At 42.7% G+C, this 15088-nt stretch overlaps 1 protein-coding gene across 2 annotated transcripts in view; it reads right to left on the minus strand.

Moving 5' to 3' along the window:
* The window catches only part of LOC139578713 (N(G),N(G)-dimethylarginine dimethylaminohydrolase 1-like), a 125867-nt gene that overhangs the window by 11968 nt on the left and 98811 nt on the right, over positions 1-15088 (minus strand). For both annotated transcript variants that reach the window (XM_071406672.1, XM_071406671.1), the window contains exon 4: positions 9344-9463. In XM_071406672.1, coding sequence (XP_071262773.1) covers positions 9344-9463 — 120 coding nt within the window. The remainder of the gene's footprint in view (positions 1-9343; positions 9464-15088) is intronic.

Here is a 15088-nt window from a genome sequence, read left to right on the forward strand (position 1 = left end):
TCAATAAAACTTTTGCATTTGCAAACTCATTAAGAACTGTGTACACATTGTTTAGGAGTTCCATTATTCTTATTGTGGTGATTTATTACCAGGCGTAACTATTAAAAACAACGGACAAATCCATTAATATCGAAGACAAAAGAAGAAACAATATTATAATAATACAAATAATTAGGTGGGTGCTTACATTGGTCCTATTTGACATATGTACAAGTATGTATTATATTCAAGTATTTCTCTCCACCTCCATCCCCTTCCATCTCTCCTCCTGCCTCTCCTCTCTCCACCACCGTCCCTTCCCCTCCAGCCTGCTCTCCCCCACCCCCCACCCCCTATTCTCTCTTCTCCCTCTCCATCCCCATGCTACACAGTGCCTCTACCTAACTTAACTCTCCATCCCAACTCTCTCCCCCCTCTCTCTACTCCTGCCTATAGCTTTCTCTAAATTCATCCCTCCCCCTCTCCTCTCTCTCTGCAGACTCCTCTCCCGCCCTCCATAACACGCCTGTGTTCTTTGTTGTAAGAGACGGTTCCATCAAGGGCCAAAATGTTTCAGGTTTTGGTTTTGTTGAGCCCCACCACGAGAAGACAACCTCGGCATCCACATTTTGAGTGAGAAAGAATCGTTTGTTTCTCAATGTTTGAGAGTCGCTCAAATCTGTTCATCCCTGTCACCTATGAAGAATGTTCATATATACTCAGTGGCCAGTTTATAAGGTACACCACCCTGTTCACAGAAAATGGTTCACTCCTACAGACAGAGAGTCATGTGGCCGTGGCTTGCTATATAAAGCAGGCAGACAGGCATCGAGGCATTCGGTTACTGTTCGATTGAACGTTAGAATGGGCAAAATGAGTGACCTACGCGACTTTGAGCGTGCTATGACCGTCGGTGCCAGGCGCACCGGTTCCAGTATCTCAGAAACAGCCGGCCTTCTGGGCTTTTCACACACAACAGTTTCTTTGGTTCACCGAGAATGGGGCGACAAACAAAAAAAATCAAGTCAGCGGCCGCCCCGTGGGCGGAAACAGCTCGTTGATGAGACGTCGAAGGAGAATGGCAAGAACCGTTCAAGCTAACAATGCAAATAACGACGCAGTACAACAGCGGTGTGCAGAAAGGCTTGGAACGTACAACTGACCAGTCCTCGTCACGGATGGGCTATTGCAGCAGACGAGCACAACGGGTTCCACTCCTATCAGCTAAAAACAAGAAGCGGCTCCAGTGGGCACGCGATCACCAACACTGGACAATTTATATGTACATATTCTTATTCCATCCCCTTACATTGTGTGTGTGTGTGTATAAGGTAGTCGTTGTGAATTTGTTAGATTACTTGTTAGATATTACTGCACTGTTGGAACTAGAAACACAAGCATTTCGCTACACTCGCATTAACATCTGCTAACCATGTGTATGTGACCAATACAATCTGATTTGAGTGGAAAAACCTTGCCGCTTCTTGTCGCGTCATGCTGATGGCAGAGTCAGGATTTGGGGTAAGTGTAGTGTAAACACGCCTGGCATGCAACTCTGTGTCAATACACAGTACACGGTACAGACACGAAACAGAATGTGACACGTTTTGAAATCCAGGAGAGAAGGGAGAACACACACCTTCTTGGCGGGACTACCGCATTTGGGACCCAGAGGCATTTCAAAAATGATTCAGCTAACTTACTGTATTTCAACACATTTTGCCATGGTGCCAAGAGAATAATTTTCTGTATTATAATGCTATTCTACACATTTTGTCATGAGGCTAGGTAAGAGTAAATTATGTCGTTTTAAAGCAAATTTCCTGCAATTCTATACTTTTTGCCAAGGGAAAAAAATGCTATTTTTGTATAGCTCATATCATGCTTTTGCTCACATTATGCCACAAGGCTGAGAACATTTAGCAGTTTTAGAGCACATTTTCTGCTATGCTACACATTTCGCCATGAGGCTGAGAGAAAATGTTGCCGTTTTAAAGCAAATTTCCTGCAATTCTGCACATTTTGCTATCATATGCTATCTGGGGCCCCAAGCAGGCCGATAGTGGCGCAGTACAACAGTGGTGTGCAGAACGGCATCTCGGAACGTACAACTCATCGGTCCTTGTCACGGATGGGATATTGCAGCAGACGACCACACCGGGTTCCACTCCTATCAGCTAAACACAAGAAGAAGCGGCTCCAGTGGGCACGCGATCACCAACACTGGACAATTAAGGAGTGGAAAACCTTGCTGGTTCCTGTTGCGTCATGCTAATGGCAGAGTCAGGATTTGGCGTAAGCATGAGTCCAAGGCCCAATCCTGCCTGGTGTCAACGGTACAGGCTGGTGGTGGAATGGTGTGGGAAATGTTTGCCTGGCTCACGTTAGGTCCCTTGATACCAATTGAGCAACATTTCCATGCCCCGACGAATTCAGGCTACTCTGGAGGCAACTCGGTACTAGATGGGTGTACCTAATAAACTGTCCAGTGAGTGTAATGCCTAATAATCTTGTCTAAAGTGTTTAGCATTAAGTTAATTAAGTCCTTGTGCATATTGAGGAGGCCCCAGAAGAATTCTTACCTTATGCTTCAATGATGCCAGATGGCCCTGTTTATCAAAGCAGGACACTGGCATGCACACACCACTCCAAATCACAGACTGTAGTGTAGTGTACACACGCCTGGCACGCAACTCTGTGTCAATACACAGTACGAGGGAGAGACACAAAACAGAATGTGACACGTCAGACAATGGAGCACACACACCTGCTTGGCGGGACGACCGCATTTGGGGCCCCGGGCATTAAAAATAATCTCGAAATTCAACTAACTTACTGCATTTCAACACATTTTGCCATGGTGCAGAGAGAAAAATGTGCTGTTTTTATAATATGTGTTCGATGGGGTTGAGGTCAGGGCGCTTTGCATGCCAGTCGAGTCCTTCCACACCGATCTCGACAAACCATTTCTGTATGGACCTTGCTTTGTGCACTGGGGCATTGTCATGCTGAGACAGGATAGGGCGTTCCCCAAACTGTTGCCACAAAGTTGGAAGCACAGAATTATCTAGAATCTCATTGTATGCTGTAGCGCTAAGATTTCCCTTCACCGGAACTAAGGGGCCTAGCCTGAATGATGAAAAACAGCCCCAGACCATTATTCCTCCACCACCAAACTTTACAGTTGGCACTATGAATTCAGGCAGGTAGCAATCTCCTGGCATCCGCCGAAAACAGATTTGTCCGTCGGATTGCTAGATGGTGAAGAGTGATTCATCACTCCAGAGAACGCGTTTCTACTGCTCCAGAGTCCAATGGCGGTGAGCTTTACACCACTCCAGCCAACGCTTGGCATTGCGTATGGAGATCTTAGGCTTGTGTGCGGCTACTCGGCCATGGAAACCCATTTCATGAAGCTCCCGACGAACAGTTCGTGTGGACTTTGCTTCCAGAGGCAGTTTGGAACTCAGTAGTGAGTGTTGCAACCGAGGACAGATTATTTTTTTCAGCACTCGGTGGTCCCGTTCTGTGAGCTTGTGTGGCCTATCACTTTGCGGCTGAGCCGTTGTTGCTCCTGGATGTTTCCACTTCACAATAAAAGCACTAACAGTTGACCGGGGCATCTCTAGCAGGGCAGAAATTTGACAAAGTGACTTGTTGGAAAGGTTGCATCCTATAACGGTGCCACGTTGAAAATCACCGAGCTCTTCATTAAGGCCATTCTACTGCCAATGTTTGTCTATGGAGATTGCATGGCTGTCTGCACGATTTCATACTCCTGTCAGAACCGGGTGATGCTAAAATAGCCGACTCCACTAATTTTAAGAGGTCGCTAGCTAGCATACACAGATATTTGCATGCTTGTGTTGCTATGGTTACACAGTACCAGAAGCTGTCAGCAGCAGTCTGTCTCTCAAAATAGACCAAAAACTACATTTTAGATACTTGCATTTGAAATGTGTTCCCACATCCCTTGAATTGGTGCTGGCTGGCGCACATCGTGGCATTGTTGACTAGTTGGCTATTTTAATGTGGGATATCATTTCCCCTGATTCACTTCCATTAATCAAAGGAGGAGTAGGATAATGGCAGCTCGGTGGCTTCAAAGGCTCTTATTGGCCTAGACATAGCATAGGCTATCCAGGGTTTATATACAGTACAGTGCCTTCAGAAAGTATTCATACACCTTAACTTATTCCACATTTTGTTGATACAGCCTGAATTAAAAATCTACACACAATATCCCATAATGACAAAGTGAAAACATGTTTTTATAAATGTTTGCAAATTTATTGAAAATGAATTACAGAAATATCTACATAAGTATTCACACCCCTGAGTCAATTCTTTGTAAAAGCTCGGCCACTCAGGAACATTCACTGTCTTCTTGGTAAGAAACTCCAGTGTAGATTTTGCCTTGTGTTTTAGGTTATTGTCCTGCTGAAAGGTGAATTCATCTCCCAGTGTCTGGTGGAAAGCAGACTGAACCAGGTTTTCCTCTAGGATTTTGCTTGTTCATTTTTAAAATCATTTTTAACGATTACATGCATACCCATAACATGATGCATCCACCACTATGCTTGAAAATATGGAGAGCATTTCTCAGTAATGTGTTGTATTGGACTTGCCCCAAACATAACACTTTGTATTCAGGACCAAAAATGAATTTCTTTTCCACATTTTTTGCAGTATTACTTGAATACTGCCTTGTTGCAAACAGGATACATGTTTTGGAATATGTTCATTGTTTTCACTCTGTCAATTAGGTTAGTATTGTGGAGTAACTACAATGTTGTTGATCCATTTTCAGTTGTCACTTATCACAGCCATTAAACTCTGTAACTGTTTTAAAGTCACCATTGGCCTCAACGGTTTCCTTCCTCTCCGGCAACTGAGTTAGGAAGGACGCCTATATCTTTGTATCTTTGTAGCGACTGGGTGTGTTGATAAACCATCCAAAGTGTAATTAATAAATTCACCATGCTCAAATGGATATTCAATATCTGATTTTAGGTGCCCTTCTGTGCGAGGCATTGGAAAACCTCCCAGATTTTTGTGGTTGAATCTGTATTTAAAACTCTCTACTCGACTAAAGAACCTTACAGATAATTGTATGTGTGGGGTACAGAGATGAGGTAGTCATATAAAAATCATGTTAAACACTATTATTGCATACAGACTGAGTCCATGCAACGTATAATGGGACTTGTTAAGCAAATGTTTACTCCTGAACTTATTTAGGTGTGCCATAACAAAGGGGAGAGAGAATAAAGTAGATGTCACAAGTAAAAATTTTGATTTATGTCCCTATTGTCACGCCCTGGCCTTAGTTATCTTTGTTTTCTTTATTATTTTAGTTAGGTCAGGGTGTGACATGGGGGATGTATGTGTTTTTGTCTAGTCTAGGGTGTTTGTATTGTATAGGGGGTTTTGTAGAGTGTATGGGGTTGTGTTCAGTGTAGGTGTTTAGGTAAGTCTATGGTTGCCTAGTTTGGTTCTCAATTAGAGACAGCTGTCTATTGTTGTCTCTGATTGGGAGTCATATTTAGGCAGCCATAGGCATTAGGCAGGTTGTGGGTAATTGTCTATGTCTATGTTGCATGTGTGCACGTAGGTTTGTAGCTTCACGGTCGTTTTTGTAAAAGTGTTTGTTTCGTCTTCGTTATATTAAAAGAAGATGTATTCGTATCACGCTGCGCCTTGGTCCTCTCTTCCACAGAAAGACGATCGTGACACCTATGTCCTGCTGACGTGTGCACGCCCATATTTGGGCTTCCGGTCAGGACATCCTGTTCCTGTTCTCACGCCTTAGAGGGAGTGTCAAACGTATGATTTATGACCCTATGTCAGGATGACGTGCTCTAGGGAGTGCCCATATTTGGGCATCTGGTCAGGACATCCTGTTCCTGTTCTCAAGCATTAGAGTGTGAAAATATGTATAAATTGTCTTTGAAGTTGTCATGATGCTTGATGTCTAGGGACCTGGTTGAACTGTGTGTGTGTGTGTGTGTGTGTGTGTGTGTGTGTGTGTGTGTGTGTGTGTTAGAAACAAGGTCACTTCGCATTGTGTACATTTCAAGCTTTCAACAACAAATAAACAGCCATCTAAATAATGTTTCTAGGCCTAACACACTGTTGAGTTTCCTATTTAGTTGTCTTTATATGTACATGCACAGAGCTTCCAGGTGGCTCCAGCCTATGGATGTTCGGTGCATGTACACCGGGGAGATTAGAACCCCAAAGAAAGATCCTAAAGGTCATTTCAGATTCAGGTTTAGGGTGTAATAACTTTAGTGAAACCGCATTTCACACTATGTACAGACATAGAGAGCCAGATATTCAATGTACAACAGTAGTCTTCTGTAACAAGCAATACGGGTTAAATATGGGCCACAGTCAATCATGACAGCCTCTTTTTCGAAAGGCCTTTACTTATGACTTAAACAGAATAATTTTATACACAGCTTATTCATTAATGCTGTGGGATAAATCAGGTGTTTCTAGGTGGGCTTAAACAAATCTACAGTGAAACAAAAGTGTACATTTTACACACATGTTTATTGGCTTTTAAAAAGACCACAGTAACATGACAGATATAGTGGAGATGCATGCTACAAAAATCTGCTAGTGGATATTCAATGTACAACAATAGTCTTAGGTAACAAGCAATACGTGTTAAATATGGGCCACAGTCAATCATGACAGCCTCTTTATGAAAGGCCTTTACTTATGACTTAAACAGATTCATTTTCTACCCATTTTATTCATTAATGCTGTGGGCATACCCAGGATTTACATGCCGGACGGATTATCTACCCATGGAGGGAAAACTTACGGAGCTTTGATGGAGTGTGCAAGCGTCTTAGCGATCGTGAATTGGAAACGGATAATGGTCAGGGCTAACCAGGACCTATATCTGTAAGAAAGGCATAGTAAAAGACATTAATTATGAACAGTTATAAACTGTATGTACTTGATTTTTTTTTTTATTAAATAAAGATGTTTTTAAAAGCAGTATCTCACCACGTCATGAACTCTCTCGTTTTTCACCCTTAACACAGTCTGTCCCGGAGAAAAAGAATTGCGGAAAAAGCCATGTGCGTGCGTGTGTGTGCGTGCGTGTGCTGTAGTGTATGTGTGTGTGTTTCAAAACAAAGAAAAAGGGGCTGGGTGTGTGTTCAAAAATGCCCATGCATCTGCGCTCAAGGCTCTCTCTCTTTACAATATCCTGCAAAACAGATGCCTACCCCCAAACAAAAAGTGTGTCGGTGTCTTACGGACACTTACGTATAATTAACCCATAGGCCTTTCAAAACCTAATTTAGCTCACCCCCCAGAGGATGGGGGGTCTAAAAAGTCAAACGGCCCAGAAATAATAGCGATGTCTAGACCGACCCCCAGGGGTTGAAACGGACATCGGACACAGCATCGAGGTGCTATATCCCGGAGGTTGTAGAATATCAAAAGGGTAATACTGTCTCGACACCCCAATCCTGTTGTTTGAACCCAATACCTTAGTAATCAAATATACAGGATATAGCCCGAAAAAACGTCACCATAATGCCCTGTAAACTAATTCCGTACTTTCTCTAGTTAGGGACACGAACGCGGAGCGAGTCTAGTGAAACATACACTTTCCCACTATGTTAGCACCGCTTTAGCTCAGCTGCAAACCTACAGGACAGCAGCCCCGAATAGTTAACGGACAAGATCGTCTGTAAATCCTTCCACTTTCTGAAGGTGAGTTCGTGAAAACGTATATATTAGATTTGGGATGCGGGGACTTGTTTGAACATTAATGATATTATTGTAATATTAAACAGGAGTTATATGTGTTTTAAACCGATGACAACAATTATTATTTTATTTACGTCAAATGCACATATTCATGTAATTTAAAAATGTATATCGTATAACATGTTAATATTATCTAACGTTCGCAGGATATGCAACATTAAGCCAACTGCATCCCGGAGATAAATGATATGGAACCACCTTCATTAGAATGGAATTCCGAAGAGCAACGGATGGACACAGAATTTTACGAGATATCTATATGTCAACTGTATGTATTTTTTATGATAAAATGTACACCAGACATCGAAAATCATACAACCCTGGAGGACATGATCGAAACGGAAGGGGTACCCCCGGAACATGAACAGTAAAACATTGAATTTGGACAATTTCCCCGCTTCAAATGACATTTCGGAGGTCTCTGATTTGCGGTTGTTTGTGATGGGCAGAAAACATGTTAAGGACAACTCCGAGGCTGAAACAACATTCAGTCATGATATTCTAAAACAGGAAGACAACGATTTTTACAGATATTCAGAAACGGATGGACAATAATTATTATTATATTTTGTTTTTTAAATATATTTTTTAGGCAATATGTCAAATGGACGTATTCTTATAAGTTAAAGTCAGCAGGACATAGGGTCATAAATCAAAATTTTGACGTGTGACATCTACTTTATTCTCTCTAAGGGGTTGAATACTTATTGACTCAAGGCTTTTCAGCTTTTCATTTTTAATTCGATTTTTTTCTTCAAAAAACACAATTCCACTTTGACATTATGGGGGCTAGTGATTTAAAATGTAAATTTATAAAATTTTATAAATGTAAATTTATAAAATTTTAAATTCAGGCTGTAACAACAAAATGTGGAAAAAGTCAAGGGGTGTGAATACTTTCTGAAGTCCCTGTACGTCATTGATTTCCACATATAATTGAAAGAAATTACATTTTTATTCCATAAAGACTGTAATTGTGTCTTGTGAATATTGTAGAAAAATTATTTCAGCCATTTTCCATATTAAAAAGTGAAGTGCCAATTACAGTTTACCATGTACAGTAGGCAACAGGGAATATGTTCCTCCACTGATCTTGCCTTCTGGGATTTCCAGAAGTCTTTGTGTTTTTTAAATGCGACAAGCATACATTGTAAAATTGTAAACTGACAAAAATGTTTAAAGTTAGAACCCATTAGATAATATACAGCACCAACTACATAAACATCTGATAGGGTCCATTATCTGCTACCTGGACTTTTAAAAATGTAGTTATGATTATGGGTAACTTGCAATAGCTCTTGAAAAGAGAAAGCTATTAAGCACGGTACTGTTTTAATCATTTTGTGCTTGTATGAGAATGACCACCACAAATTGAACTTGAAGAAAATCTATTGGGATGGGATAGCAGTTTTATTTCAGTTATGTTTTCTGCAAACGCTATTAAACATGTATTCATCTAAACGTAATTTACAAGATGCTGCAAAGGAAAGTAAGATAGTAAGTCCAACTCTGTCCTCTGAACATAGACCTATCTTGCATGACCCATGTACTCAATGGTGACTGATACCTTCAGGGCTTTCTGAGCCGGTTCGCTGGAGCCAATCACGATGAGGCCTGGTCCTCCCATGCTGCAAAAGCTCTTCAGGTGTAGACCATCAGTGACAGGGACAGTGGATACAGCATAGTCCTGCAAACACAACAACCCTACGGCATTACAGGGACCGTGGACATAGTCTTGCAAACACACAACAAACCTACTGGATTACACAGCATAGTCCTGCAGACATGCAAGCCCTAACTAGACAGGTCCCAGTGGGAAAGGTAACGTAACCGACATTGGTTGAGAGTCTTAGAGATTCCGACTGCCACAGGCCACTGGTTGGTTGAGAGTCTGAGGTCACCAGAGCCCCAGGCCACTGGCCCCTCCCCTCAGTCTGTAGAAACCTAACCTAGCAGGCGTAAATTGAACTCTTGACATTGGATCCTCTATATACTGGTCTCGACGAGAAGAAACTGTCGGGAGGTTCTCTCCTGCACTGTTCAACCAATCCAGTAAATGTGGAGGAGGAGGACTTTTTGGGGACTTGGCAGAGGCTAGTTTTTACTGGGAGCTGCGTTTTTCTCTGGCCTCGCATGCCAGACACTCTTATACGGCCGCCTGGCTGCTGCTCAGACAGAGATTGATGATGTTGAGTGTCATCCTGCTCTGTTCTGTCTCATCTACCCCATGGCTATAGTTCTAGTTTCGAGCTCCCTGTTCCATGGTTAGTTTCTGGAGAACCAGACTACTGCTACTGCTCAGAGAGCGACTGATCATGTGGTGTCATCCTACTTTGGTCTGTCATACCATATCTACCCCATGGTAACAGGGGTTCTGGTGGGCTGTTAATTAGCTTCTGGAGTATGTTGTGTTGTGGCATGGGTTGGAATCCCAAGTTCACTGAGGCAGGAATGGACATGTTATATGGAGTGTCAATTCACTCGGCTTTGTCATCTGACCGATATCTGCCCCTGTTTCTCTGGCCTGGTCCATATTAAGTGTGTCATGACTTACCTGGACCACCTATTGAGGTGTTAAATGAGGGGAAAGGGAGACTGCAGTGCCACTTGCCTAGATCAAAGCAAATCGATCCTCTCTGAAGGAACAGCATTTGCTGACAGTCGGAATGTTTGTTTTACCACTATCCACTGAGTTTTTAAACTGCGACGTGCAACATGTTTCAACGCGCCAATAAATCAGTACTTTTTAGGTTCAAATTAACAGTAAAATAGAACAACACCCTATTGACAACTCACAATTCCTGACAATCACTGGATTAGCTTGCACAAAAATATTTTGAACCATGCATTCCTGCTTGGACATGTTAGATAAACATCTTATTTCTTGAGTTTCCTACCATCTCAGTTGTCTAGTATACAGTCTAAAGCACTGCAAATTACTTTATAAGGTGAATGATAAAAAATATCTGAACATAGACCTATCTTGCATGACCCATGTACTCAATGGTGACTGATACGTTCAGGGCTTTCTGAGCCGGTTCGCTGGAGCCAATCACGATGAGGCCTGGTCCTCCCATGCTGCAAAAGCACTGCAAATTACTTTATGAGGTGAATGATAAAAAATATATTGCGTCTCGCCGGAAAACAAAATAGTGTGACCAAATTATGGGCTGGTGCCACCAACTGAAAAAGTTGCTCACACTAATCTGGAGCCCTGTCAAGGGGTGTGATATATATTTTAAAAAATGCTGCATTGTAATGTGTTCTTCTGCCAGTTTGGTTGCTGGGAAGAGAATCATGCGATAGGATGTTATGCAGAAAAATATGTTGGTAGTACAAGGCCATGTACAGGTAACTGCTATGACAGGTGCCGCTCCAGTTTTCCATCAAGAAAACACCAAATTATGGAATTTCTTGTGAAAGAATGGTATCACATCCTTCCAAGTGAGTTCTAGACACTATGTTGAATCTATGCCAAGGTACATTGAAGCTGTTCTGGCTCGTGTTGGCCCAATGCCCTATTAAGACACTTTGTTGATGTTTCCTGTATTTTAATGCACATGAAAGTCAGTGATGTTTACTATAGGTTACTGAAGCAATACAAATGTGATGTGGCTAAAATATGGCTGAAAAGAAAGGGCATTTAGTTGACTGAAATGGCCTACTGTTTTTGTCATTTTGATTCAGTAGCTTGAACCCCCCCCCCCAAAAAAAGGTTTGAAAACCCTATTGATAACCCCATTAGATCCTATTGATTACCCCATTAGATCCTATTGATTACCACATTAGTTTTTTTTCATGATTCGTTTTCGCATTAGTTTACTATCATAACCTTGATTCTCTGGTCTACCTATATACAAGTTACAATCACAAAGAAATACAGAATTTTAAGGTATGGGAGCAGACACAAAGGCCTACTGGGGGTATCAGGCATGAATCAATTGCCTTAGGTGTCTGGTTTATGAGATGGCTTACCGTAAAGGACATCCGGTTGTTCATAAATATGTGGGGATAACTCATAAATTATGTGCAAAATATGATATGGACAGTGTTTTTGTATGAGTCTAAATTTGGCCTACAGGAATGAGGTGAAATCTAGTTCTTTGTTTAAACCGTGTGGTGATACGGAATTAAAATGTGTATATCCTTTGCGTGGTGGATAGCCTTTTTTCGACCCCGACACGAAGTAATTCATTAATAGTGACTTTGTACTATAAAATGTTTCGCAACTTGCGAGGTGATATTTTGATGTCTGATAGCGGATTTATGTTCTCCAAGGCATACTTTAAGTGGCGCGGAATGTTTTTTCAATATTCAATGAGTGTACAACACATTAGGAACACCTGCTCTTTCCATGACATAGACTGACCAGGTGAAAGCTATGATCCAATATTGATGTCACTTGTCAAATCCACTTCAATCAGTGTAGATGAAGGGGAGGAGACAGGTTAAAGAAGGACTTTTAAGCATTGAGACATGGATGGTGTATGTGTGCCATTCAAAGGGTGAATGGGCAAGACAAAATATTTAAGTGCCTTTGAATGGGATATGGTAGTAGGTGCCAGGCGCACCGGTTTGAGTGTGTCAGGAACTGCAACACTGATGGGTTTTTCACACTCAACAGTTTCCCGTGTGTATTAATAATGAGAAAGGGAACAGGAATGGGGATACCTAGTCAGTTGCACAACTGAATGCATAAAACTGAAATGTGTCTTCAACATTTAACCAACTCCTCTGAATGGTCCACCACCCAAAGGACATCCAGCCAACTTGACACAACTGTAGGAAGCATTGGAGTCAACATGGGCCAGCATCCCTATGGAACTCTTTCGACAACTTGTAGAGTTCATGCTGTGATGAATTGAGGCTGTTCTGAGGGCAAAAAGGGGTGCAACTCAATATTAGGAAGGTGTTCCTTATGTTTTGTACACAGTGTAGATCTTATTGCAAGAATACATATAAATAACTTTAGTAACTTTAGTACTGCAAGTTATACATGCCTTTTATCTCATAGGTCCTAGGAGTCTGAGGGCTAGAAGTCTGAGGGCTCCTTCTGATTTGACCAACATGACTGATAGATTTCTTGATTGTTTATAGGTAAATAAAGGTAGATTCTGAAAGGCAGAATGTGCAAAATCACTTTCCCTTCCATTTCTGATCGTTGGCAATGATGGATTTGGTATCCCATGGGCTGATGCTAACTATAAACAGGTTTACCACAATGGCAGCTGGTGGTATACTGACAGGGGGTACATGGTATGCTCCAGGCATGGGGTTTGAGAACATATACCAAGGATGGGCACCATCAGAATATTGTGCTGGAGCTAGCACAGCTTGACCTGGGGCGAGCTGAGGTGGAGCTAGCACAGCTTGACCTGGGGCTAGCGGTTGAGGTGGAGCTAGCACAGCTTGACCTGGGGCTAGCGGTTGAGGTGGAGCTAGTGTAGCTTGACCTGGGGCTAGCGGTTGAGGTGGAGCTAGTGTAGCTTGACCTGGGGCTAGCGGTTGAGGTGGAGCTAGTGTAGCTTGACCTGGGGCTAGCTGAGGTGGAGCTAGCACAGCTTGACCTGGGGCTAGTGGTTGAGGTGGCGCTAGCACAGCTTAACCTGGGGCTAGTGGTTGAGGTGGCGCTAGCACGGCTTGACCAGGGGCTATCTGAGGTTAAGAAAGGGCTAGCGTAACATGACCAGGGGCTAGCAGAGGTAGAGGGGGATCTAGCTCATAGGGGTTTTCTAGTTTGGGCAAAAGACCGTCCTCTCTCCTCCATGGCCCGGAGACCAATAAGTGGTAGAGGAGTGCGTCAATTCGTTAGTATGCAAAAGGAAGAGTGTTCTCCCCTCCTCGATAGCCACCTTTTCATCAAGGATACTCATGTACATCCTAGCGCAGAAAAGTTTTTAAATCTGCCACACCTCCTTTGAATCAGCTTTTGTTTTGTCAGAGGAGAAAAACGTGCACACGTTTGACAAACGCCCACCCATGTTCACTCTCCTCGATTAACTTGACCTTTTTCAAAAGGAGGTGAGAGAGGACGCAGGAGGTGACCATTTGAGGGAGAAGTTCAAATAGAGCTATAACTTCCACACAGGAGTATCAGAGGAACCATTAATTACTTTGTCAAGTTTAGTTCAGCCATGGTTCTATAGTCAAAAACACATTGAAAAAAAGGAAACTTGACCAAACAAATAATGAAACCCGGAAGTACAAAGGGAGACTCAACACATACGTTTTAATAGGGCGATGAGGACGCGCCCATATTCAGCACCGCTGAATGGACAGCGCTTCTCCCGCATCTCCACTCATTGAGACAGGTATAGCGGAGCTCTGTGGTGCTGAAAGGGAAAGCGCCTCTGTCCAGTTGGCAATGGCTATTTCCCATTTGAGGGTATTTTGACATTATAAGCACAGTTCAATACAGTCCTCATTCCTTTATGAAGCGGCAGTTTAGCCCAAACAGTGACTCAGAAAAGATAGCAGCAGGCAAATGTCCTCCCCTGAGCTTATCGTGAGACACATGATAACCCGTCATATCCCATGGACAATCCTAGAGTTGTGTTCAGCAGAGAGAGAAGTTTTGAGTGAAGATTCGTTACAATGTTAACTGCCCTACTTGTAATATATGTTCATTAATTTACAGGGAGATGGCAAATACCCCTTCAAATTAGTGGATTTCGGCGATTTCAGCCACACCCGTTGCCGATAGGTGCATAAAATCGAGCACACATTAATGCAATCTCCATAGATAAACATTTGCAGTAGAATGGCCTTACTGAAGAGTTAATTGACTTTCAACGTGGCACCGTCATAGGATTCCACCTTTCCAACAAGTCAGTTCGTCAAATTTCTGCTCTGCTAGCGCTGCCCCGGTCAACTGTAAGTGCTGTTATAGTGGAAACGTCTAGGAGCAACAACGGCTCAGTCGCAAAGTGGTAGGCCACACAAGCTCACAGAACGGGACAGCCAAGTGCTGAAACGTGTAAAAATTGTCTGTCCTTGGTTGCAACGCTCAATACCGAGTTCCAAATTGCCTCTGGAAGCAACGTCAGCACAGGAACTGTTCATCGGGAGTTTCATGAAATGGGTTTCCATGGCCGAGCAGCTGCACACAAGCCTAAGATCCCCATGCACAATGCCAAGCGTCGGCTGGAGTGGTGTAAACGCGTTCTCTGGAGTGATGAATCACGGTTCACTATCTGGCATTCCGACGGCTGAATCATGGTTTGGCTGATGCCAGGAGAACACTACCTGCCCCTATGCATAGTGCCAACTGTAAAGTTTGGTGGAGGAGGAAAACCATGTTTTTCATGGTTCG

Source organism: Salvelinus alpinus, chromosome 6 (genome assembly GCF_045679555.1).
Source record: "Salvelinus alpinus chromosome 6, SLU_Salpinus.1, whole genome shotgun sequence".
Lineage (NCBI taxonomy): Eukaryota > Metazoa > Chordata > Actinopteri > Salmoniformes > Salmonidae > Salvelinus > Salvelinus alpinus.